The sequence below is a fragment of the Mirounga angustirostris genome, unplaced genomic scaffold (genome assembly GCF_029215605.1).
Source record: "Mirounga angustirostris isolate CCGP_5_RB_7025 unplaced genomic scaffold, mMirAng1.0.hap1 SCAF_13, whole genome shotgun sequence".
In the NCBI taxonomy this organism is placed as follows: Eukaryota; Metazoa; Chordata; class Mammalia; order Carnivora; family Phocidae; genus Mirounga; species Mirounga angustirostris.
Genome location: NW_026991721.1, coordinates 54,373,496 through 54,396,028, shown reverse-complemented (window position 1 = coordinate 54,396,028; position 22,533 = coordinate 54,373,496). Strand labels below are relative to the sequence as shown.

The window sequence follows — 22,533 nt, the reverse complement described above, 5'->3', positions numbered from 1 at the left end:
TCTTCTTGGAAGTGGTGCCATGTCATTCCTGCTGACCTTGGGCATTGAAGGAGGTGGGAGGGGACACTTGGGAGGGTATTTTGGACCTCCCTGAGGTGAGGCAGTGACCTTTGGTGTCTTCTCCTGATGTATGGGAGAAGAAATAGACTCTGACTGTGTGTAGCAGGATTGAGGTGAGACACATGGAGGGACTTCCCACTGGGATTGCATCGCTCTCCAAACTAGCCTGCCTTTTATCCTCTGAGAGGAGACTATCCATAGCCAGGGTGGAATCCTACACTTCTCTACATCCTTTTACCCTGTCATTCCTCATCACTGTGGTAGGGGTGGGGGCTGTGGGGGAGGTGCTGTTGGACTGGAAACATTAGCATCAGATGAGGCCATCAGGAAATCCAGCTACAGAGAATCAGAGGCAGTTAATTCAGGCAGGAAAGGAGGGATCGTTATTTGCTGCTTTGGTATCATCCCCCCTGATGAATTACGTGACACTCACTTAATAACCTGTGTCATGCTATGCTGTCCTGGGGAGAGGACAAGGAACTGCACCTTGGGTACGTGAGAGGCTGAGAGAAGCAGCAGCCTAGAAGTGGTGGGGGGTGGATATGGATAAAATGACCCTTTGAGATACGTGGATCGAGGAGAAAGGTGGATTCTGGGCCACCAGGGCCATGGTAAGAGGCTTATCTCCTGCCTCAAGGTCCTCAGACTGGATTATTTCACATTCAGGTTCGCAGAGCCCTAGAACCACATGCAGAAGGCTAGACTTCTGGCATTTGGGAATCTTAGGGCCACATAACGCTAGAATTTGGGCCATTTATACACTGAAAAGGACCTCGGAGATAAGGTGGGAAGCCTCCTAGGCCCTCTCAGCAAGGGGCACCCTCTCTCGATGAGGGGCTCACTCACTCCCCTCCTGGAAGCATCCCTTTCATTGCCAGAGGAGTCGGCCTGGAACTCCCTGACGGCCCCAGCTATGCCTTGGGGCCAGGAGTGCACGTCACCCGGCATAGCTCCTCCCAGAGTTGGAGGTGGTGCAGGAGTATCTATTTGTTCCCAGCAAATTCCCAGTCATTCCCTGTGGGAAGGGGTCAAATTCCCTTGAAGTGTTCCCATCTGTGGATGACCTTCGGAGGGCGCTCTCCCGGTTCTCCGGGACAAAATCGTAAGGGTATCTCTAACACAGATTACAGACCTGTGTCTCTAACAGGTCGCCTCTCCAGTTCCAAAGACATGCCCTCATGATGTAGCCTAAGACTGCAGTAGGTCCTGGCAAATAAAATACGCTGTTAGCTGTGGGTCCGTTGTCAGCAAAAATCTTTGAGGGTTTTATATGAGGGCTGCTGCTAAGCTAAGTACCAAATCAGTAGTTGTCAAAAATCAACTAATTGAGTGCCTAGTGTAGGCCAGTTGATATTTAACCTTAGTGCCATTCACCAATTCCCATTAAATGTCATTTCTGGACTGCCGCCCTTCTTGCAGCCCATCAGTGGCCTTTGGCCTGTTGGGACTATCAACAGGTCCCTCGGGCCCCCAGCCTTGCCTCCTCTGCAAATCCAGCCAGCCATTCAGCCTCTACTGAGTACAACTTTGCCAATTCTAGAGAAGCTAACGACCCAGGGAGAATCATATTTAATCATGATCTAGAGAAAAGAAGTCCCAGGAAACAGAGGTTAGAGTAAGGGCCCCTGACCCAGCCTAGAGAGACTTCTACTTAGAGGAAGTCCCATGTGAGTGGAGTTTTGAAAGATGAGTAGGATTTTGAAGAACAGAAGGATCAGCAGTATCCGCTCTGTGCAAAGCACTGGAGGCAGGAAGATCTTGATAGTCTGAGAATGGGAGAAGACCACCAATGGCTGGGGTTGGGTACGCGGATGTGTGTGTGAGATGGATCTGTGCTCCCCATGTCCTTCACTGGGAGGCTCTAGGGGGACCTCTGCCCTTCGAGGAGAACTCAGGGAAGTGGAGAGGTGGGATATGGGAAGCAAGAGAGCTGCCCAGTGCCTCTTACTTGTTGCTTCCTTCTGTCCATCCTTTTTGTGCCAGACCTCATGAAGACAGAGATTGAAATCAGACAAAGCCATGCCCATGGGAGCCCAGATGGGAGGGGGACAAGGGCGGTGGCCACTATAGGAGCCCAGAAGAGAAAGGGAGGGGTGACATGGAGGGGTCTGGCTGGCCCTGCCCTGATACCCTCATACCCTGATACCTCCCACCACTCCAGATGCTCTTAGCAGCGCCCAAGCCTCTCTGAATGACCAGCCTCCCCTCTACTCCTAATGCTGCTGAAGTCTGAGGTGGGCAGGGGGTGCAAGGGCCAAGTGCCAGGGGGGAAGAACTCCATTTGGGATGTCCCCTTAAAGAGCAGCAGAGGGAGAGAAAAGGTGTGTAACTGTCGGAAATGTGACAGACATAAAACTGCACACTTTGAGAAACATGTCAGACTTCGCAGGGTTTGTGGCCCTGTAAAAGCTGAGCTTCCCTCTCTCCTTGAGAAGCCTTTTACTTCTGCAGCCCCTTTCCTCCCCACGCCGCTCAGGTCCATTGTGGGAACTGGTAAGGGCCCAGCTGGAGTCCAGAGGACCTGGTTTCAGTCTGAGCTTCCCATGACCTGCCACGCCATTTGGTCCTCAGTCAGAAATACTGGTTGAGCCCCTACTGTGTGCTGGGTGCTGGGGATTCAGCAAGTGAACATGGCAGAGCCGGCTCCTAACTTCCTGGCCCAGGCCAGGGTGTCCATGGACACCCCAGGCCCCCCTCTGATTCCAGGCTCCTTTTGTCCAGGCTGGGGCGGGACTTGTGACCTCCAGAGGGACTGCCTGCTCTCACTGAAGTTCATCTCCTTCTTCATTAAGTCTCTGTCTGGCAGACTCACGGCCCTAATTTATGGACATGGCCTCTGCCAGACTGAGAGAAGTGACGGGGCAGTTAATATTTCTGTGGTAATGTGCCTGGCAGCCTTTGGAGTCCCCTCCTCCACCCCTCCCACCCCTCCCTCACCACCCCCCCTCCTCCCTCAGTGCAGCCTCAAGCCAATTCGCCTGGGGCTGGCTAGTCCCTTGCAGACCACCCCAACTAACCCTTCATAGTACAGATATTTAACCTAGTACGGATGGGGAAATTGAGGCCCAGGAAGTGCAGGAGCCCATCCAGAATCAGAGCAGATCCAGAACCCAGGATGTCCCCAGGGCCATCCCTGTCCTGCTCTGGGTCTGAGTAGCTGGCAGGGCTGTCCTATCTCCTCACCCTGTATCTCCATCCCTCTGGTCATTGCCTCCTGAAGCCAGACCAATACCTATGGTGGCCTAGAGATGGGGGGGCAGTGGGAGGGGGAAGCCAACAACCAAGGGCTGCGGAGGACTTTTCCGCCTCCATCAGCAGCTTCCAGCAGGCCTCGGAAACCTGCCTCAACCTCTTGCGGGCAGAAATCCTGCTGGGCATCCATCCCTCGGGAAGGGGCATCTCTATCCCTCCCTGAGAGGAGAGAGGGGTTTGCTGGAACCCCAAGCTCTGTGGTCCCCGGATATAAAACTCCTCCTTCCTGAGCCTCTACTTTCTGCTGAGCACCTGATGAGATGGACCAGATCCTGGAGCTGTCCTCAGTAAAGATGAAGTCACTGTAATAATGGAAACACATGGGGCCCCTAAATAAGGGGGCCAACCAAACCAGGAAACTTTGGGGAGTGAGGGAGACCACTATTAAGAATTAAATCAGGACAAGAATAATTTAGGACTGTACCAGGCAGGCTGGTGGGCCTTGGACTCCAGTGACTTTTGACAAGACTGGAGGGGAAAAGAAAAAGTGCTAGACTGCTAGACTAGCTAGTCTACCAACACTAATAATAATACACTCCCAATCCTTGACCTTATCCTCGAGCCATGCTAAACACCTACTTGAACACCATTCTCCAGCTACACTGAACTACTTCGATTTTAGTAACTGAGCCCAGTGATCCCAGGCCCCGTATTTTGCTCACGTAGTACTCTCTGCTTGAGATGCCTTCCCTATGCAGAGAGCATCGGGACAGCTTGAGTCCCCTCTGCTGTCCTAACCCCTCCTCTCCTTCCCATCACTGTACCCCCCAGACCTTTATTTGTATAGATTGGTTTTCTGGCCCGTTGTCCACACCAGATCAGAAGTTCCCTTCAGAGGCCGGGTCCAGTGTCCTTTTGGGTGATCCCCAGTCCTGGGGCACAGAAGATTTATGAGCACTGTCCCTGCCCCACAGAGATCCACAGCACCAGGGAAGAAACATCACACAGGGCTCATGGGCTCCTTCTGCTGCACTCACATGCCCACTCCCTTTGATTCCCATAACCTCCCACCTCACTGAACTGAGGTTGTGGTTATATAAGATGCCTGCATGGCCAGCACCTTGTTACTATTTGATAAAAGTGAGAAAACGGAAAGAAAAGGCAGCTATAGAATATGTTATCGTGTACAACATAATTTAGCCTTAGCTTCTCAGCTTTGGCTTTTTAGTACAGTTACAACTTTCTGACCCTCCATTTGGAATACTTGTCCAGGGTCCTACCTGGGTAACGTGGGACCCTGGCTCAGCCTGTCACAGGTCTTGGTTCCTTTACCCAGAGAGCTGCAGCGACATCTGTTGGCCAATTTGTGTCGGAGCGGAACCAGTTTTAATTTTTCTTGCATACATGCGCTATCTGCTGGTGAGCATGGGAAAGTTTCTTCTTTCATTTAGTCACAATCTGTTCAACAAGTATTTTATAAAGTGCCATGTGCTAAGCACTGTGCTAGGAAGAACCTGGGGGTTGTTCTAGGCACTTTATATATATTAACCCATTTTAGGCTGATGACAATTCTACAAAGTAGTTATTATTCCTACTTAGAAATAAAGAAGTCAAGGCACATAAATGTGAATGATTTGCTCAGGGTCACACTAAGAAGCCAAATTGGGTGTAGAACCCAGAGCCCACGTGCTTATACCATAAATAAGCAAGACGCTTCTTATGAGGGAAATAAACAGAAACAGAGGTTTATTTCCCTCATAAGAAGAGATGGGGAAGGATGTTTTTGACCAGGGTAGTCAGGCAGACCCATCTGAGAAAGTGGCTTACCCTGAAGGATGTAGGATCTATCAGTCCAAGCAGCAGAAACAGTGGTTGCAAAGGTGCTGAGACTGAATATTCAGATATCAGATGGGAGATCAGTTCTGGCCAATGTCCATAGCCTCCCCTCACCTGCCTAACTCCTTCTCAGCCTTCAAAACTCAGTTGAAGCAATTCCTCCTCTAAGAAGCCTGCCTTATTCCCCATCTCACTCACCCCCATTAAACATGATGACCCCTCCTTAGTGCTCTCATGGCATGCCATGAGGACATGTCAACCCCATCTCCAGTATCCCTCAACAGCAATTCCAAACCTTTGTTGTCATGCCTTATCCTCCTGTGAATCTGTGAGCTCCTTAAAGGGATTATCTTATTTATCTTTGTGTCTTCAGGGTCCAGCATAAACTCCAGCAAAGGGCACGTGCCCAGTAAATATTGTTTGTAGTCTGTGATATAAATTGTTTACTTTCTTTTTTGCTTTTTTATTGAGATACATATTTACATAAAGTAAAATCCACTCTTTTGGGCTTACAGTTGATTTTGACAATCAAGATATGGAACAGTTCCATCACCCCCCAAAATCCCTCCTGTAGTCCCTTTTAGCCAACCCTCCCTCAACCCCAGCCACTGGCAACGAGTGGTCTGTTTTCTGTCCTCATAGTTTTGCCTTTTCCAGATGTCATATAAATAGAATCATACATATTTGTCCTTTGACAAGTCTGTCTTCCTTCACTTAGTGTAACGTATTTAGGATTCATGTTTTTGTGGATATTGCTAGTTTTTCATTTTTATTGCGGAGTAGGATTCCATGGTATGGCTGTACAATAGTCCGTTCACTCTAGCTGAAGAACATTTGGGTTGTTTCCAGTTTTTTACAATAAAATTTTTTTACAAATAAATAAATTTTATAATAAATTAATGTTCACATACAGATTTTTGTGAGAACATAACTTTTCATTTCTTTGGGGAGTAGAACTGCTAAATCTTATGTAAGTATGTTTAAATCTATAGGAAACTGCCAGACTGTTCTCCAAAGTGTCCATACACTTCGCATTCCCACCAGTAGTGTTGAGTGTTCCAGTCTCCACACCCTCACCAGCACTATTTATTGAAAAGACAATTGGATTGCCTTTGCACCTTTTAGGAAAATCAACTGGCAGTATATATGCAGGTTTGTTTCTTGATTCTGGATTCTGTCCCATCTAAGGTAGATGTCTATTCTTTCACCCCTACGACACTGTCTTGATTACTGTAGCTTCATGATAATTCCTGAGATTAGGTAGTAGAGAATTCCAACTTTGTTTTTCCTTTTAAAAATTGCTTGGCTCTTCTAGTTCCTTTACCTCCCCATATAAATTTTAGAATCAGCTTGTCTATATCTGCAAAAAGACAATCCTGAAGGGATCTTGATTCAGATTGCACTGAATCTAAAGTCAGTTTGGAGAGAACTGATATCTTAACAGTATTGAACCTTCCAATCCATGAACATGGTAAATGTCTCAATTTGTTTAGGTCTTCTTTGATTTCTTTTACCAGTATTTTGTGCTTTAGAGATGTGCATAGAGATTATGCACATATTTTGTTATATTTATACCTAAGTATTTCCATTTCAGTGCTGTTGTAAATGGTGTTATCTTTTTATCTGGCATTGTCTTTTTAATTTCAATTTCCAATTGTGTGATGTTACTATCCAGAAGTACAGTTGATTTTTGTGTATTGATCATGTATCCTGCAACCTATGTAGACTCACTCATTAGTTCTAGTACCTTTTTGGGGTAGATTTCTTGGGATTTTCTATGTAAATAATCATGTTTTCTGTGAATAGAGACCATTTTATTTCTTTCTTTACAATCAGTAGGCCTTTTATATCTTTTTCTTGCCTCATTGTACCGGCAAGGACCTTTAGTAGGATGTTAAATAGGAGTGGTGGGAGCAATCATCCTTACCTTGTTCCCAATCTTAGAAGAAAATCATTCACCACTACCACACCATTTCACCATTAAGTACTGTGTTAGTTATAGGTTTTTTGTAGATGCCCTTTATTAGATTAAGGAAGTTCACTAAGGCTTTGGGTTTTTTTGTTTTTTTTTTTTAGATCAAGAATGGATATTGCATTTTGTCAAATGCCACTTCTGCATCTATCAAAATAATTTAGCAGCATCCCATAAATTTACTTATTTTTGTTTTCATTTTTATTTAATTCAGAATATTTTCTAATTTTCCATGTGGTTTTCTCTTTATTTACGAGGTTGCTTAATTTCTGAATATTTGTAAATTTTCCAGATACTTTTCTATTATTAATTTCTAGTTTAATTGTTATGGTCTGAAAACATTTTTTTTATTAAATTCTTTTAAATTTGTTATGGTATTTTTCACGCCCAGAAAATGGTTTTTCTTGGTGAATGTTCCATGTGCACTTGAAAGTAATGCACATTTTATTATTTTGAGGTGAAATATTTTATTAATATCAATTAAGTCAATTGATAATGTTGTTCAGGTCTCCTCTATCCTTACTAATTTTCTGTCTTCTTGCTCTACTGATCGCTGAGAGAGGAGTCTTGTGGATTTGTATATTTCTCCATTCAGTTCTATCAGGTTTTGATTCAAAAACAAATACTTCTCCCACATTTATGGTCCTGTTTAGATGGCAGGGCACTCCTTCTCAATTGTGGTATCCAGACCAATATGATTATTTTTATTTTTTGGATGAGAAGATTGAGGAAGAGCTGGTGATTTGCCTATTTGGTCTCAGATCTAATACCCTGAACTTCTGCTCTGTATTACAGGGCACCGACCATGGCAAACCACATTTCCCAGGATTCCTTGAAAATCAGCTTTTAATTAGATTGTTCCAAGAGTAGGCATGGGCATGAAGTTAGGGGGCAGGAAGAGGGGAGTAGTTTTTCTCACACTCTGCTTTGGGTAGCATCCCCAGCAACAGACGCGTTTCTCCTGTGGTCTGAATTCCTCAGATACCTTCCTCAATGTCCCTAGTTCCTCAGGTGTGTCACTCCTCATCCTGTCCTTCCACCTTACAGGTGGTAGTGGTTTCCAGTTACACCTAATCTCTGGGTTGCCTCACATCCCTTGCCTCACTTGCCCTTTTAACTCTTGCAACATTATAACCAGTTTCATCAGTAAAATCCCTGCTACTGAAATATGGGAAGAGGCTATTTCTCTGGACTCAGACTGATACAGACCACATGGGAAGGCAGAATGAGAGCCCTTAGCTGAAGCCTCCTGATTCAAATGTCAGTGTCTTCCCACTACCCTTCTCTGGCCTAAAGGAGCTTCAGAGGAAAGAGACCACCTTCTGGCCCACCAGGAGGGCAATGCTTTGATCTAAGTTACACATTATTTTAGAGGAATGTAAAAACAAATTCTTTTTCCTACATAATCAATTTTTTTTTGAGAAAGCCATCTCACATTCATTGGCATCCTCCTTTTGTGTTAATGCAGCCCATTATCATTTAGAACTTTGAATCTGCCTCACATATATCCCCACTCTTCCCATGTGTTCTTCTGGAACAGGCATTGGGTAAGTCATGGCAAAGTGAAGTGACTTCGGGGAGACCCAGCAGAACAGGAGATGAGAACTGAATAAGACCCAGGGCTGAGACCGGGGCAGGATTCCAGCTGGAGTGGTTGGTGATGCCAAAGGGAAGATGGGATGGCTTTAACCTGAGAAGCAAACCAGGGGTCCTGGGATCCAGTGATGTCTGGCCTTCCCCAAGGCCAGAAGACTGGTACATGGGGAGGGTGGCTCTTTGACAGTTTCCAGAAGGAGGTGCAGAAACCAGGTTGGAGGTGAGGCCACAGAGAAGGGAAGACAACACCTGACCCAGCCCCAGGTCCTCTCCAATATTCTGAGGCAGTAGGGCAGGATTTGCTGATCTAGGTCTTGCCATGAGCTAATAAGACAGAAATGAATGCACACCCAGCATCTGTCACAAAAGACCTTTAATGGTCTCCTATTTATGGTTCTCTTGTTCATTTGTCCTGTTAGAGTTGAATAAACTGTAATAACTTATCTGACATAATAAGGAATGCCACAGTACAACAGATAAACCTGGCAGGTGGCCCAGGAAAGAGGGTGTCACAAAATAATCACTTAACAGAAGGGCTACAGACCTGGAGACCTGTCCCAGCCACCTGTCACTCCCTGCGTCCAGGATCCACAGTCACTGTGCCAGGCTGAATGCTGGCTCCCATTGGGTAGGAAGAGGCAGGTCTCCCATAGCGTCTGTGGCTAGACCTTAACACTGAGCAGAGATGCCCCGGAAAGATGGCACATCCCATACTCATTCCCCCAAGTGCTCTGCTGATCTGCAGTGCAGGCCATGACCACACCCCAAGTTTGTGCGGCTCCCATCTCTCATAGGACACTACTTATCATACCCCGCTCCATGACCTCTCCTTGCAGTAAGCTGTGAGGTGGACAGAGTCTGGCACAAGCCCCATCTTACACATGGGGAAACTGAAGTCAGTGGGGTTCCCAAAGGCATACTCGGACTGAACACAGAACACTTTCTCCCATGCCACATGGTCTGCTGTGCCCTGAGCCTCACATTTTCACCTGGAATGCCCTCAGTGGGGGGCCCAGGCAGGATTCTGTGTCAAGGGCTGGTCCAGGTCTCACCAATGTGCCACCCCTCAGTTAGCCTGGTGGGGGACCCGGCCAGAGGGGCAGGCCGGCAGAGACTGTGGGAGACTGTGGGTGGGGGACCAGCATCTCTTCAGGGATCTTCCTGTTGTCCACACACTAGCTTGTCCACAGATGTGGGAGTGGAAGCCTATTAGAATTGCTCAAGGGAAACTGGCTGCTTTAAAGGTCTCTGGAGGGACCATGTCCTCACGGAGGGACTTCTATCGTAACATCCCCCCTCAACATTTTTGTAAGAACCTGGATGTCCATCCATCTGGCTGTATGTAAAGAGGAACCTAAGTCTAGTTCCTCCTTCTCCCATCACGTGTCCCATAGGCCTGAATCAGGGAAGTGGGGTGCAGACACAAGTCCTGGGGTGGGGGCTGGGCCTATTTCCTTGCTCCACCATCCCCCACCCTGCATGGGCTGATATCAAGGTAAGACCAATCCTCACTGAGCACCAGGCCCCTGCCCAAATCAAACCCAGGCCAGAGCTTCAGGGTGGGTGAGCTACAAAACCGTCCAATGTGTACGTGTGTGTGTGCATGTGTGTGTAAGCAAGTGCGTGGGCCTGCGTCTGCAGCCCAAGGTCCAATACAAAGCCACTTTGTACTGGAATGCTAAAGCCATTCCAACATGAAAAGCAAGAAGAGAACCTGTGCTTGCTGGTTGAAGATCAAACCTCAGAACGGTGGTTTGAAGAAGCTTTTCTTCAAAAGTTTGAAGGTGGAACCTCAAGAGGCAAGACAGATAAAAGCAGAGCTGTCCTGGCGGAAGTGGGGATGGGGGAGAGCTGGAGACCTAGCCTTTGCCTCCACCCCCATCGTCCCACCTTAGCAGCCCCTGGCGAAGCTCTGTGAAACCCAGGGGTTCCACGGCACCTGGTTTGAAAACCGCTGCTTCAGAGTGTCTATGGGTCCTGGGTCCTGGGGACCTGTGCTTTGATTTCCCTTTCAGAGTGCAGAGTTGGGAGAGAGTGCTGGGGGGGGCTCCCCCTTCGATGGGCCTCTCATTGAAGCCACGGTGCAGGGACTCTGCAGGGGAGTGGACGAGGTGGGGACCCTGCCCCACAGGCAGGCCACTTCAGTCCTGGAGGGAGGACAGAAGCGATGGACCTGCGTGGATGAGGATGGCAAAATGCCATCAGACTGCTCAACGCAGGCTTGTGCGTGAGGGTCAGGAGAGTCTGTTTTGGTCCTTGTTGACTTTAAAAAGAGAGAAACATCAGAACAGACACAGGCCTGTGCCTGTGAGACCAAGATTGGGGCCAATGCCTTCCTCGGGGATGGCTGAATGTCCAGTCCCCAGTCACTGGTAGGAGAGGCTGCCTTTGTGGGGCGCTGGAACCATGGGGAACGAACGGGTCAGCTCTCAGGGGAACAGGCCTGGGTTGCCCCTGGGTCCAAATCCCTTCCAAGTATCACCAAGGAGCATTGGCGGCTGTGCTGATCCTGGAGGGGCCTTCTACTTCGAAGGGCAATTGCTAGTCTACCTCACCCGTGGGGTTCTTTGATGGAATAGTGGCTCAGCCCTCCCGGGGCCTGGAGGTGGGTGGCTCTCCGTAATCTGGGATCAGAGCCATGGGGGGATGGGGGCAGCTAGCAACAGCCAAGGAGCCCTGAATGCAATGGCCCCCATTCTTTCCCCTTAGAACTTTCACCTGACCAGGAGCTTCTTGGGCTCTGTGGAATCTGAAAGACGGGAGATGGGGGTGGCACCAGGGCTGGGAGGGTCCAGGATGCCCCCAGCCCAATCACTGGCAATATCCATGGTGTGTCTCGCTGTCATGACCTCTGGGACCACTCACTATCTGTGGGCAAGGCATTCCTAAGCAGTGTCCACATTTTCAAAGCCAAACGGACTGCATCTCCTCCTGGCTGACGTCTGCCTAAGTGAGAAGGGGGCAAGAGATGAAGACTGGCGGGAGGAGGACGCAGCCTGCAGTGATCTTCCTGTGTGACCCTGGGCTACTGCTTGAGCAGCCATCTGCAACTTACAGAGCTGACTTTCGTCTCATGTGGGCTTCAGATTCCTTGAGTCAGGTGGGGAAGAGATTACAGTCTCATTTTCTAGTTAGGGAAACTGAGCCCAAGAGGTTGAGTGACTTGCTCACTTAAGGCTACTCAGCTGGTTGGTGACAACTAGGCTGGAGACACTGTGCTTCTAGCCCAGCATGCTTTCCATGGCACCATGTGGGAACCAGCTTGTCAGCAACAAGCCGAGCAGCTGAAGCAACACCCCCGCAACCCAGTGTGCCCACCCTTGCCGTCTGTGCTTTGAGGCTGAGGCAGCCCATGGAGTCCGACCGAGTAATTCAGCCCTTCTCTTCACAGGACTTCACCATTCTCATGGTTGGAAAGCTGAGGAAGCCCAGCTGGCCTCTGCCTGTAGGTTTTCACCCAGCGCCATGCTTCTCCCACCTTCCCAGACCGATCTCTCTAGGCCACCCACATGGGCCACTGGAAGGTACCAGTGCGGAGCTGTGGGGTCAGCCCAGAGCCAACACTGTGGACTGGTGCCTGGGGCCCGGTGGGGCTCCTTCACCCCCCCCTTTCACTCCAATTTCATTCCCCAATCTCACCTGGCTCCAGGCAGGCTGACTCCAGATGGAGAGGGGCCCTGCACAGGAGGACTGGGTCATGGTTGGGGGGCTGCCAGTGGAGTGGGGTCTGGAGCCAACCGGAAGCTTTGAAAGAAGATCTGGGTCTTTCTCTCAGGAAGAGGCCCAAGGAAACACTGGCCTGTGCTGCACTGACTGGGGCAAGTGGGGCTGAACTCCAGCCTGTGCGCCCTTCTCAAAGCCGTGCCTTCTAACATGGACTGAACCCACCTGGAAGGGGCACGGTTTCTTCTTCACATCAAGGCACTATATGGACTAGCAGGAGCCAAGGAGCCCTGAATGCAATGGTCCCCATTCCTTCCTCCTAGAACTTTCACCTGACCAGGAGCTTCCTGGGGACAGGGACTGCCCTTCTGCAGCCCTGGGCCCAAAGAGCAAAAGTCTAGATGGGGCTATGATACTTACCGCGGCTGGAGAAATTTCAGTCAAACACTGGGATAAACCCAAAAGGGTGAGTGTGGTGTTGAGGTGAAGAAGCCAGAAACCAGGCTGACAAATCTTTTGTGTGCACAGGTGAGGGATGGAGGAAGAAGCTGGTCTGTAGGGGAGTGATCCCCCAAATCCTAAAGGGTCTCATACCAGCCTTAAATGTTCCAGAGGAAGACACTGGAGGGCATATGCTTGGCATGTGTTCCAGCCCTTCATCAACTCTTCAGCTGTCCAATGAGGTGTGAACTGCCAGCAAGCTCTGGTAGGGGTTGGATGACGGGGGCACCCACAGCTAGGACCCCAGAGCTGGCCAGGAAAGTATGACTGCCACAAGCTGACTTGGGCCTGACATGGGGTAGTGCTCCCTAGAATTGCAGCTTCATGAGATTCAGAAGGGGAAGGGCTGGGGTGCAGTGCCAGGCTTGTGAACTAGGTACTCTCGCCATGGATAATGGTTACCCAGCCCACCCCAGGAGGGGCTGGACTGAAAAGGGTGGAGTACCCATAATATTTTGTTGTCTCCTTTTTCAGGCAAGTATGAGACAGAGATAAAAGGGAGCAGGGATGGAGGAGAGATCCACTTGCCCTGCTAAGCAATATATTTGCTTGGGTATAAGGTGAATCTTAGGGGGTCTGCCTCCACAGGGAGCTGTGAGGTACCCAAAGCCCTGTCATAGCAAATCCAAACTTGGTCTTCTAGAATACTCGAGCCCTATGGTCAAGCAGCTCACGCTAGCTATGGCTGCAGCTTGACATCAGATGACCCTCCAGCGGCCCAAGAAGGTCCTGGGAAGGGGTGGGTTAGGAGCTCTCCATGGCCCTGCTACCTCTGGGGCTCGGTGAATCACCTCTGGAGGCAGACAGACCAGAGTCAATGGTCTGCATCTGGCTCCACCCGTCATACCAGAAGCTCTAAGGTTTACAAGTTCTTGGAGGCCAGAGCTGGGAGGTCCCTTTGTGATCATCTGGTCAAACCCTTCGGTCTTCTAGGTGAAGAACTGAGGCCCAGAGAGAGAAAGGAACTTGCCTAAGGTCATACAGTAAGTGGGCATCAAAGGCCAGACAAGAACGAATACCTTTTATCACTTTCTACCTCATCATCTGCCTGCCCCATTGCCTAAAAATGCCCCGGGTCCCAATCACACCAACACCAGCCAATGGGTACTGGGCATCCATGACACTGGGAACTACTGGGGGGTCATTAACTCCCCAAGGAAATGAAGGGTTCCTTGCTACCCAGCAGCCCCCTTCCTTTTAGGGGAGGGCATCTTAATGGGCCATGCCACCTCCTGGGGCAGGAGGCCCTTTGACTGTGGGCATGGCGGCCTCGAGCATGCTCTCCCAGCCTGCAGGGCCAGCCCAGCTCAGCCCTGGAGAACTGTGAGGGGAGGTAGTAGGGTAGCGTTGTCCCCAGCCCCATCTGGACCTCCAGCCTGACTTCTCGGGGGACCACTGATTGCTGTTAAGTCTGCAGAGGAGGGAATAGAGCAGATGCTCATCTTCTTGCCCGCAAACCCCATCTCTCAGAGTCACCCTTCAGGAACCTCCCCCCCACCCCAGGAGCTTGGGCTCACTATACAGCAGGTTGGCGCTTTGTGAAGACCCTGCCCTTCTCTCTCGGTGCATGTGTATAGAGAGGACACACACATTAGATAAAAGGTAGCTAGGATGTTACATCCTGATAGAACTGAATCAGACTTGGGCTTGTTCCCACAGCTTGCCTTAGACTGGGTAACTGCTGGTAAGAATGTCAGTCCAGTGGCTTTTCTCTACTCCTGGGGTCTGTGAACCTTCACCAATGTCACTGTCAGACGCAGAGGGACACAGGATGGGGACGGAGGGGTGGAAAGGGAGAGGTGTTTGGTGGGTCCGGACCGCAAAAACGTACTGAGAATCTATCCACAGGTGTGCCCCTCCCGGCCAGAAGAGGGTGGCCCTCAGTGCGGTGATCTTTTAGCTGCCAGAGCTATGCCAGCCACCTGGGGCCGCGGGCACCCTCTCATGTGTCTTGAGCCCTCTGCCCCACCCTCCCCGTTCTGCTCCCCATCCCAAGTCAAATCCCAAGGCCAGAGCCCAGATGGCCTTTCTGGGGGTCAGCAGGAAAAGAGAAGGGGCTGGAGGGGTGACCCGTAGGAGGGGTAAGAGGGAGAAGGTGATCCCTGGGGCCCTGTCGGCATGGCGATGTGGGGCCAACCCTGAGGCCAGAGGTTCACCACCGTGACCTGGAAGACCACTGGGTGCCCCCTGGTAGGAACCAGAAGAACAAGGGGGCGGGGGAAGGAGGGCAGGAAAAAGACAAATAAGCATCCTAGTGCATGAGCGCGGCCCTGGAGCTGCCTGGAGGGAGGGCCGGCCCCAGTCTATCTGTCGTTGAGCTGTGGCGAGCCAGTACCATCCTCCTCCTCCTCCTTGTCATCCTTCATGCCTTTCAGTCTCTGGCGGGCAAAGTCCTCAAACACGATGTCGTCATCGCTGGTGGGAAAGACAAGGAAAACGGGGTGTGTTTGCCAGGCAGGGAGAGCAGGCTGATCCAGAGGGTCAGATGGGACTCAGAGGCCGGCCCCTGGGGTTGACCACGGGCAGAAAGGCCTGCCAGGCTGGCACATCTAGATGCCCTTCGGTGACAGTGGGACTGGTCACATCCGGACTCCAGCTAGTTGTGGAAATACCAGAGGGATGCATGAGTTTGACTCTAATGCCTAAGGGCTGGAGAGTGACCCGGTTCTTGAGGATTTGGGGGTGGGGGAGATATCAAATAGGGATGGAGGTGCAGTGTAGCTGGGTGGGGCCAGAGGAGGAACTCAGTCCTACTATGGGAGGCCAGCCCACCAGTAGTTTCACAGCATATTCTGAATCCCCCAGAACCGGCCCAAGAAACCCTAAGCACCCACCCAAAGAACCACCCTCAGGAAGCATTCCTGTTTCTGCACAGGACGGTGTGGGCTTGGCTTAGCGGAAGAGAAAACCATGAATGCCCTTTCTCCAGGGAGCTGTCAGCTCACTCTACCCTGAGGGATCTTGGATAGGAGGGGGTCTGGGGGCAGCAAATCTGAATAGCGGGGCAGAGGAAGGGTAGGTGGGGAGAGGGGGTGCCTGAGTGGGGTTTCAGGACGAAGGACTTCTAAGAACAGTGATTTCTGTTCTATCATATAACATGTACACTTAGGCCCACCCAAGTCCCCCGCCCCACAGAATTCAGCCAGCCCCATGAGGTATCCTCATGGGATGACTTGTGACTCCACATCCCAAATATCTCCTGGGGGACAAGGAAAGGGTGGATTTGGAGCTGGAAAGAGAAAGCTGCTTGGCTCTGGAGGTGGTTCATGAAGTCAGCCTAGGTCCTCCCCCTCTGGCCACTGTCCGGTGAGGCGATGGCCTTTGACCGCAGGGAAATCTCCATCAGTCCTCAGGAGTCAGAAGCAACAAGATCCCCCAGAACCTTCCCCACCCCACAGCCTGATTCCACTGGCTGGGCGTGGGCAGGGCAAGAAAGCCCAGCCCAGGGCCCCGAACCAAACCAGCCCTGTGAGAGCCGAGCAGGCGCTGTGGATGGACGAACGGACTGACGGACGGACGTGCAAGGACGAGGGAGGAAGACAGACCCCACCAAGGCAGGAGGAAGAGGACCGGGCACGGAGGGTCCTTCAAGTCACATGCAGGCAAGGGGGTTGCTGAAGAGGCGAGCAGAGGCAGCTCTCAGCAACGGGTTAGACCAGCGGTTCCTCAGGAGTTAATAAGCATATATGCAAATGATCCCATCGCCCCGCCCTGCCCTGCCCCAGCCCCCCGCCCCCCAAACGTCTGCAGGCAGGGTTTGGCTTACTTTGTGTCAAGTTCTATGAGATTGGTATCTACTGGCGCCTCGTTCTCTGGAACTAAACACAGGGTGGGCGGACGCCCATGGGTTAGTGGGGAGTGGGCATGGGGGCAGGTATGCACAGGTCCCTACGCTAGGGCAACCAAACTAAGATGGGGAGGGCTAAGGAAGAAGGGAAGTGGGCAAGAAGGGTTGGTCCCTGATCTTGAACACACCCCTAAATCATCCTAAAGGCAGGAAGGAGAGTCCAGGGAGGGTCCAAGGAGGCCCCAGAGGCCCGTAGCAGCTCCAGAAGGACAGAAAAAACTCTGGACCCTGCTCCTTTGGCATGTTTCCTGCATGACCTAGATTCTTTCCTTAAATACATGACTTTCATTTAGTGTTAAGACAACCATGATTATTTTGTTTTCACTCTCACATCTCTGAACCTGGGTATGTTTCATAATCAATGGCATTTCATAGTTTAATTGCGGGAACATCTTTCTTTCTTTGTGGCACAGACTATTGTGTTGTCTCTTTCAACTCAAACAGTCTTAGATTTAAGGAAACATGACCAATCTGGTATCACTTGGAAAAATCATTAAGATGTGTCCAGGGGCCATCATATCTGTGCAGCCCCTTCCCCCATGCCTGGACGCAAGACAAGAGCTCCAAGCATGGCCAGTGAGTTCCCTCCACTCCCAGCCTCCCTCCCCATGGAGAAAGGAGTCAGACCTCTCTGCCTCTTGGGGGAGTCAGATGCAAATAGAGGAGTGTGGGCCTCACAAAAGATCCTGGGGTGCTGAGAAAAAAGAGCGACCCTGGGCTGAAGGCTAACCCAGAGTGAGATGGGGTGATGGGGAGAGACAGCAGCTGATGGAGAACGGGGTCAACAACCTGGAAACTCCCACTCCAGTGACCCGCAGATCCTGCTTACCTTCACGATGTGGGGGTTCCTCTTTGGGCTTGGGGTGCATTAGGGTGAAGGGCAGTTCCACGGCCACGTCACTGAAACAAGACCCAGACCCAGTGAGCCTCAAGCTCAGTCTCAGGCTAGAAGACTCAATGCCCTATCAGTTTGAGGACTGGGGAGGGTTTTATGGTCAGAGGAGGTAGCTCTCAGTTGAGGCAGGGAATCTGGACTCAGGCCCCAGTTCCGCCACTCCCTGAACCTTACTCCCTCTAGGAGTTGAATTAGAAGACTTTTCTGCTATCTCCCAAGAGAAATGGAAACCTCCCTTTTCCTGATAAGGATCCCTGGATTCTCATGAGCTGAGAGGCTTGGGGTGGGAAAAGAATTGCCCAGGGCAGTCTGCACATTGGTTCCCGCGTGGCTCCAGAGGTGCCCCAGGACCTCGCAGGCTTCAAACCGCCACAGCCAGCCCAGCCTTCCCTAACACTGCCCTTCCAGGCTTCCTTCCGGCCCTTTCCCCCTCCCCCCTACTCAGTCCCACCTCCCAACATCCCCATGAGGCTCTTGTAAAAGTGCTCCAGGGGCCCTAGCCCCCTGCCATCTGGATGATGCACTGCCCAGGTCATTTTAATCAAATTCAAGCTGTATGGGGGCAGGCCCCAGGGCTATCAACATTGTGCTTAGAGCCTTCCCTGAAGCCCTGTAGGGATGGAGGGTCTGGGTGGTGGGGAAGAACAGGGGAGGTGCGGACACAGGCCAGTGCTTCTGACCAGGACTTCCCTCCCCTTGGCCCTGATGAGCAAAATAATAACAAGAGCAGACATGGTGCTGACTCCATGCTAAGGACTATTCTAGAGTAGCTTGGTTAATCTCCACAACAATCCCATTATTATACCATATGTACAGACTAGGAAACCGAGGCACAAGGAGGAAATATACATTACTCAAGGCCACACAACTATTAATGGGATGTGAGAGACAGAATTCTTTTTTTTTTTTTTGGAAGTGAGAGATAGGATTCTGACTCCATAATTCACATCCTCAACCACTGAGTGACAACAGCTCTGAATTGAAGAGGTGATTCCTACCCATCGTCTGCTCTCTACTCCTAGAGAAGCAGCCACGAAAGCTCCTCCTCTCAGCTTGGGGTGAAGCCCTGCCAACTGTGAGCACCTCATCTTACAGACTTGCTGCCCTGGGCCCAGGTGGCAGGGGGGAAGGGAGAGGAGAACAGAGCAGGCAGGGACAGAGGCTGTGCAACCAGAAAGGTCTGTTGCCAGGCCCAGCACTGTCTGGGGGGACACTTTTACATCCTCAGGTCTCACTGAGCTCATCTGGAAAATGGGGATAACAATACTTAACTTCTAGGAGATGATGTAGGTAAAAGGTTTGACTGAACTGTGGAAACTTGCACCTGCCAGAATCAATCTTTACTTCCCCTCAATGGGGACATGGGGGATTCATAGGTTATCGAAACAATTTGGCTTTTTTTTTTTTTTCTTTTTGCTTGCAAAGGGGATTGCTTTTCCAGGTTCACTTGGAAGAGTAAGCTAACAGAAGGGAAGAATGAGTTTGCCAACCTTTGTGAAAGCCATACAGCATATGGATGGAAGAATCTGGACATTAACCTTCCAGCAGGCCATGAGTGATCAAGGGCAGGGGGTAGGTCTGATTCTTCCCTGGGACCTCAGCATTGCAGCACAAGGCTGGGCACAAATCTGGATTCCAGAAATCTTTACTGAATTATATTGAACTGAACTCAATTGAATTAATTTCACCTCTCCAAATAGCCTGATTTCCCGGGATGAACACTACTGCCACCTTGTGACAGGAGGAGGCAAAACCACTGCCCGTGCCTGTTTTGGAAGGTGCATGGCTCCAGCTGGCTACAAGGGACCTTGTGTACAAGAGCAGATCTCCGCAGGACCTCTCCCTAGCAACACATGGCCAGCAGTTAATTCTCATTACTGTACAAGTCTGGAAGCCATGAAGCCTGCATTTCTCCAAAACAGCAGACTTTGGGGTTGGGGGGCGCTATTCCCCCAGATCCAGGAAGCTGACTTTGTTGTCTGCAAAGGTTCCTGTCACTTGGGTGGAACAGAAGAACAGGGCAAGGTTTTTTAAAGGAGAAACTGCATCTCCCTAGTCCCTCTGGAGAGGATTCTAGTCCCAGCACATATATGCCTGAGCCTGGCCATCGAAAGTGACTGCTAAGACTTCCAACCCAGTGCCCTACAATTCTAGACGGTCAGCCCAGTGGTCTCTGGACCTTTCGGGAAGGTGGGTGGATCCGGTTGAAGGGAGGGGCTTTACCTGGATGCAAGGTCTCCCAACAGGCTGGGTGGGTCAGAGGAGACGGGAGAGATGGTCAGGAGAGAGTTCAGAGAGGAAGAAAACAGAAAGCATGTTCATTTACCACCTCGCTGCCTGCAGGGGTAGGACAGACCCTGAGACGAGCTCCCACCCACCTCTGTGTGGCTGTGACCTCTCATTCAGAGATACAGAAAAATGGCATTAGCCTTGCCTGGGGGACTGAAATCCAGGCCCAGTTCAGCCAAACCCCCTCGCGGAGACCTCGCTGAGCCCCCAGGATCCTCCTCTGCAAAGGAGACATGACAGCTGAGCTCTGTGTGGCCTGCACTGGGGAGGCCTCTCTGATGGCAAGAGAAATCAGTTTGGGATTCACCAAGGATTCCTCAAGGAAGAGCTCGAGGCAGACTGTGGGTCCTGCAGAGTCACAGGACACGGGATTTGGGATTTGCAAGTCTGAGATGTCCTATAATACGCGGTCAGTATTGGATACTACCACCTACGTAGGGCATTGTTCTAATGTCTAATGCTATTAGCTTGAAAATCTTTTCACAGAAATCTATGAGTCAGACAAAAAGCCCTGTGGCAAATTAGAAATCCGAATTCTGGGTTTATGACAACATGCAGGCCCCATCTGTGGGGAAAAGCTGTTCTGAGCCCCCACCTTTGGAGGTGGGGCACAGACTATGCTCCGTGGAGGGAATATGTCTGGTCCACTGCAGTGACCCCAGCACCCAGCCGATGACCTGAGGTTAGGGGAGGAGATTTCAGGAAATGTTTGGAGAACGGTCTGGGCCTCTGCTTCCCCATCTGTAAAGTGGGAAAATTCAGAACACCCCTAATCCAGCTCTGCGATTCTGAGCCCCTTTTAGCCATTTCCTCAGCAGATCAGCATGGGCGTGATGAGGGGACAGAACCCTCTAGAGACCCCACAGCATAGATTCTGAGGAAGCTTCCCCCCCGCAACAACCCCATGTGCCCAGACAGGGATAGGGAAGACGAGAAGGGGTGGAAGGAGAGAGAGACATGGAAAGGGCAGGGGAGGGATCAAAAGCCTCTGAAGTGGGCAAGGGAAAGAGGGCAGAGGAGGAGGAAAAGGAACATGTAGGAGGAAGAGAAGGAATGGGAAGTCCTCAAGCTTGGTTTACCCTCTTGGTGGATGCAGCTAAAAAGGTCCAGCAAACAGGCAGAATGGGGCAGTGGGCTGCAGGTGGTCTGGGACACCCCCTTCTGCACTTTGGAGTCTTGGGCTGGGCTAGGACACTCACCCGCCCCGAGATACCACCAGCTTCACTTTCACTTTGTAGGAAACAATGATGCCCAGGATCTCCCGGTTGGCTCCTTCCCTCAACCTGCAAGGTGACATAGGGAAACAGGTTCACGGACGATCACTGGGTGGAAGAGACACGGCAGTGGTGGGGTGCAGTGGGGGCAGTGGCCATCCGTCCCTCTCCTGGGCCACTCAGCCACCATGTACAAACGGAGCCCAGGATATGAGAATGGGAAGCTTTGCCCTGAGTGGGTGGGAACCTGGAGCCCTGGGTCCCCTATCTGGCCGTGAAATTCACTTGCCGGGCACACCTGATAAGCCCCTTTCTTCCCTGGGCCTGAGTCCCAGCAGCTCGGGGAGGGGTGCGCTCTTTCTGCCCTTGGATGGATGGATGCTACCTCTCCCACTATTCAGCAACCCATGGGGCACAAAGGGCTGGACAGGGAGATCAGAGAGGGAGAGGACGGTTGGCAAGGCAGGGGAGGAGGTATTGGGGAAGACCCTGCAGGACGCGGCCCCTCAACCAAGTCTTGAAGACAGGTAGGATTTGACCAGGGTGGAAGAAGAGGGCAAAGGCTCGGAGGCGAGCGGCTAGCACGCCTGTGAACAACCGTGTGGCTGGAGCACAGGGCCCACATTGGGAGTCAGGGGCAGGGGTGCTGCAGAGGCGGGCCAAAGCCCCACTGAAGGGCCAGACCTCAGCAGGTAGGGTGAGACCAGTTCCCCACACCCCAGGTCTCCATGAGGGCAGGGTAGCCTCTGAGTCAGTGATGACCACGAGGCAGGAGTGATCATATGGCCCAGGGATCCCTTTAAGGGGCACACCAACATCTGGTTTAGCCCAGCTCACTGTCCACATCTCCCCAGACTCCCCATCCACCTCCTGATTCATCCTTTCCCGCCGAAGCCCCTCCTTTCCTTCCAGCCTTGCTCTGCCTCAGGGACACACCCCATCTGACTCAAGACACTAGGTCAGGAGCTGCTGCCTCCTGCAGGAAGCCTCTCCGGGTTGCTCTCCCCTGGGCAAGCCAGCAGAGCCCAGCACTGACAGAGGGAGCTGGGTCTAGGTGCTGATTTGGCTCTCTGGGTCAGCCCTGGATAGCGGTAGGAGTAAGGGGACAGTTCCCCTACAGTTCCAGCTCCTGAGGACAGGCCAGGGACCATGCTTGCAGAGAGGGTGACCGCCACATGGACTGGCACTGGTGGGAAAGGTGGGTGTGGACACCCCGGGGGGGCAAGGAGGAGGGCGGGTGGGTCCTCACAGGGTGCTGGAGGCCAGGTTCGTGTCTTCATGCTTGAGCTTCCCGTCCAGGGCAAGGCCCCGCTTCTCTCGGTTGTTGGCCAGGAAGGGCGTGAGTGTGTAAACCTTGCAGAAGGTTGAACTGGGGGCCACGGTGTCACTGGGAAGAAGGGAGGCGGGTGTGGAAACATGCCCCAGAGGCAACCTCCCAGCCGTCACCCCCAGGCCAGCCAGAACAGTT

General features: G+C 51.4%; 1 protein-coding gene across 5 annotated transcripts in view; it reads right to left on the bottom strand.

Moving 5' to 3' along the window:
• Positions 1–9,014: 9,014 nt before the first annotated feature.
• ARRB1 (arrestin beta 1) overlaps positions 9,015–22,533 on the bottom strand; it is a 74,085-nt gene continuing 60,566 nt past the window's right edge. For 4 of the 5 annotated variants that reach the window (XM_045894453.3, XM_064576919.1, XM_045894455.3 and 1 more), the window contains 6 exons: positions 22,315–22,452; positions 21,051–21,134; positions 19,786–19,809; positions 17,497–17,567; positions 16,587–16,638; positions 9,015–15,235 (listed from right to left, as the gene is read on the bottom strand). In XM_045894453.3, coding sequence (XP_045750409.1) covers positions 15,124–15,235; positions 16,587–16,638; positions 17,497–17,567; positions 19,786–19,809; positions 21,051–21,134; positions 22,315–22,452 — 481 coding nt within the window. In that variant the 3' untranslated portion in view covers positions 9,015–15,123. The remainder of the gene's footprint in view (positions 15,236–16,586; positions 16,639–17,496; positions 17,568–19,785; positions 19,810–21,050; positions 21,135–22,314; positions 22,453–22,533) is intronic. The other variant, XM_064576918.1, reaches the window with a different exon arrangement.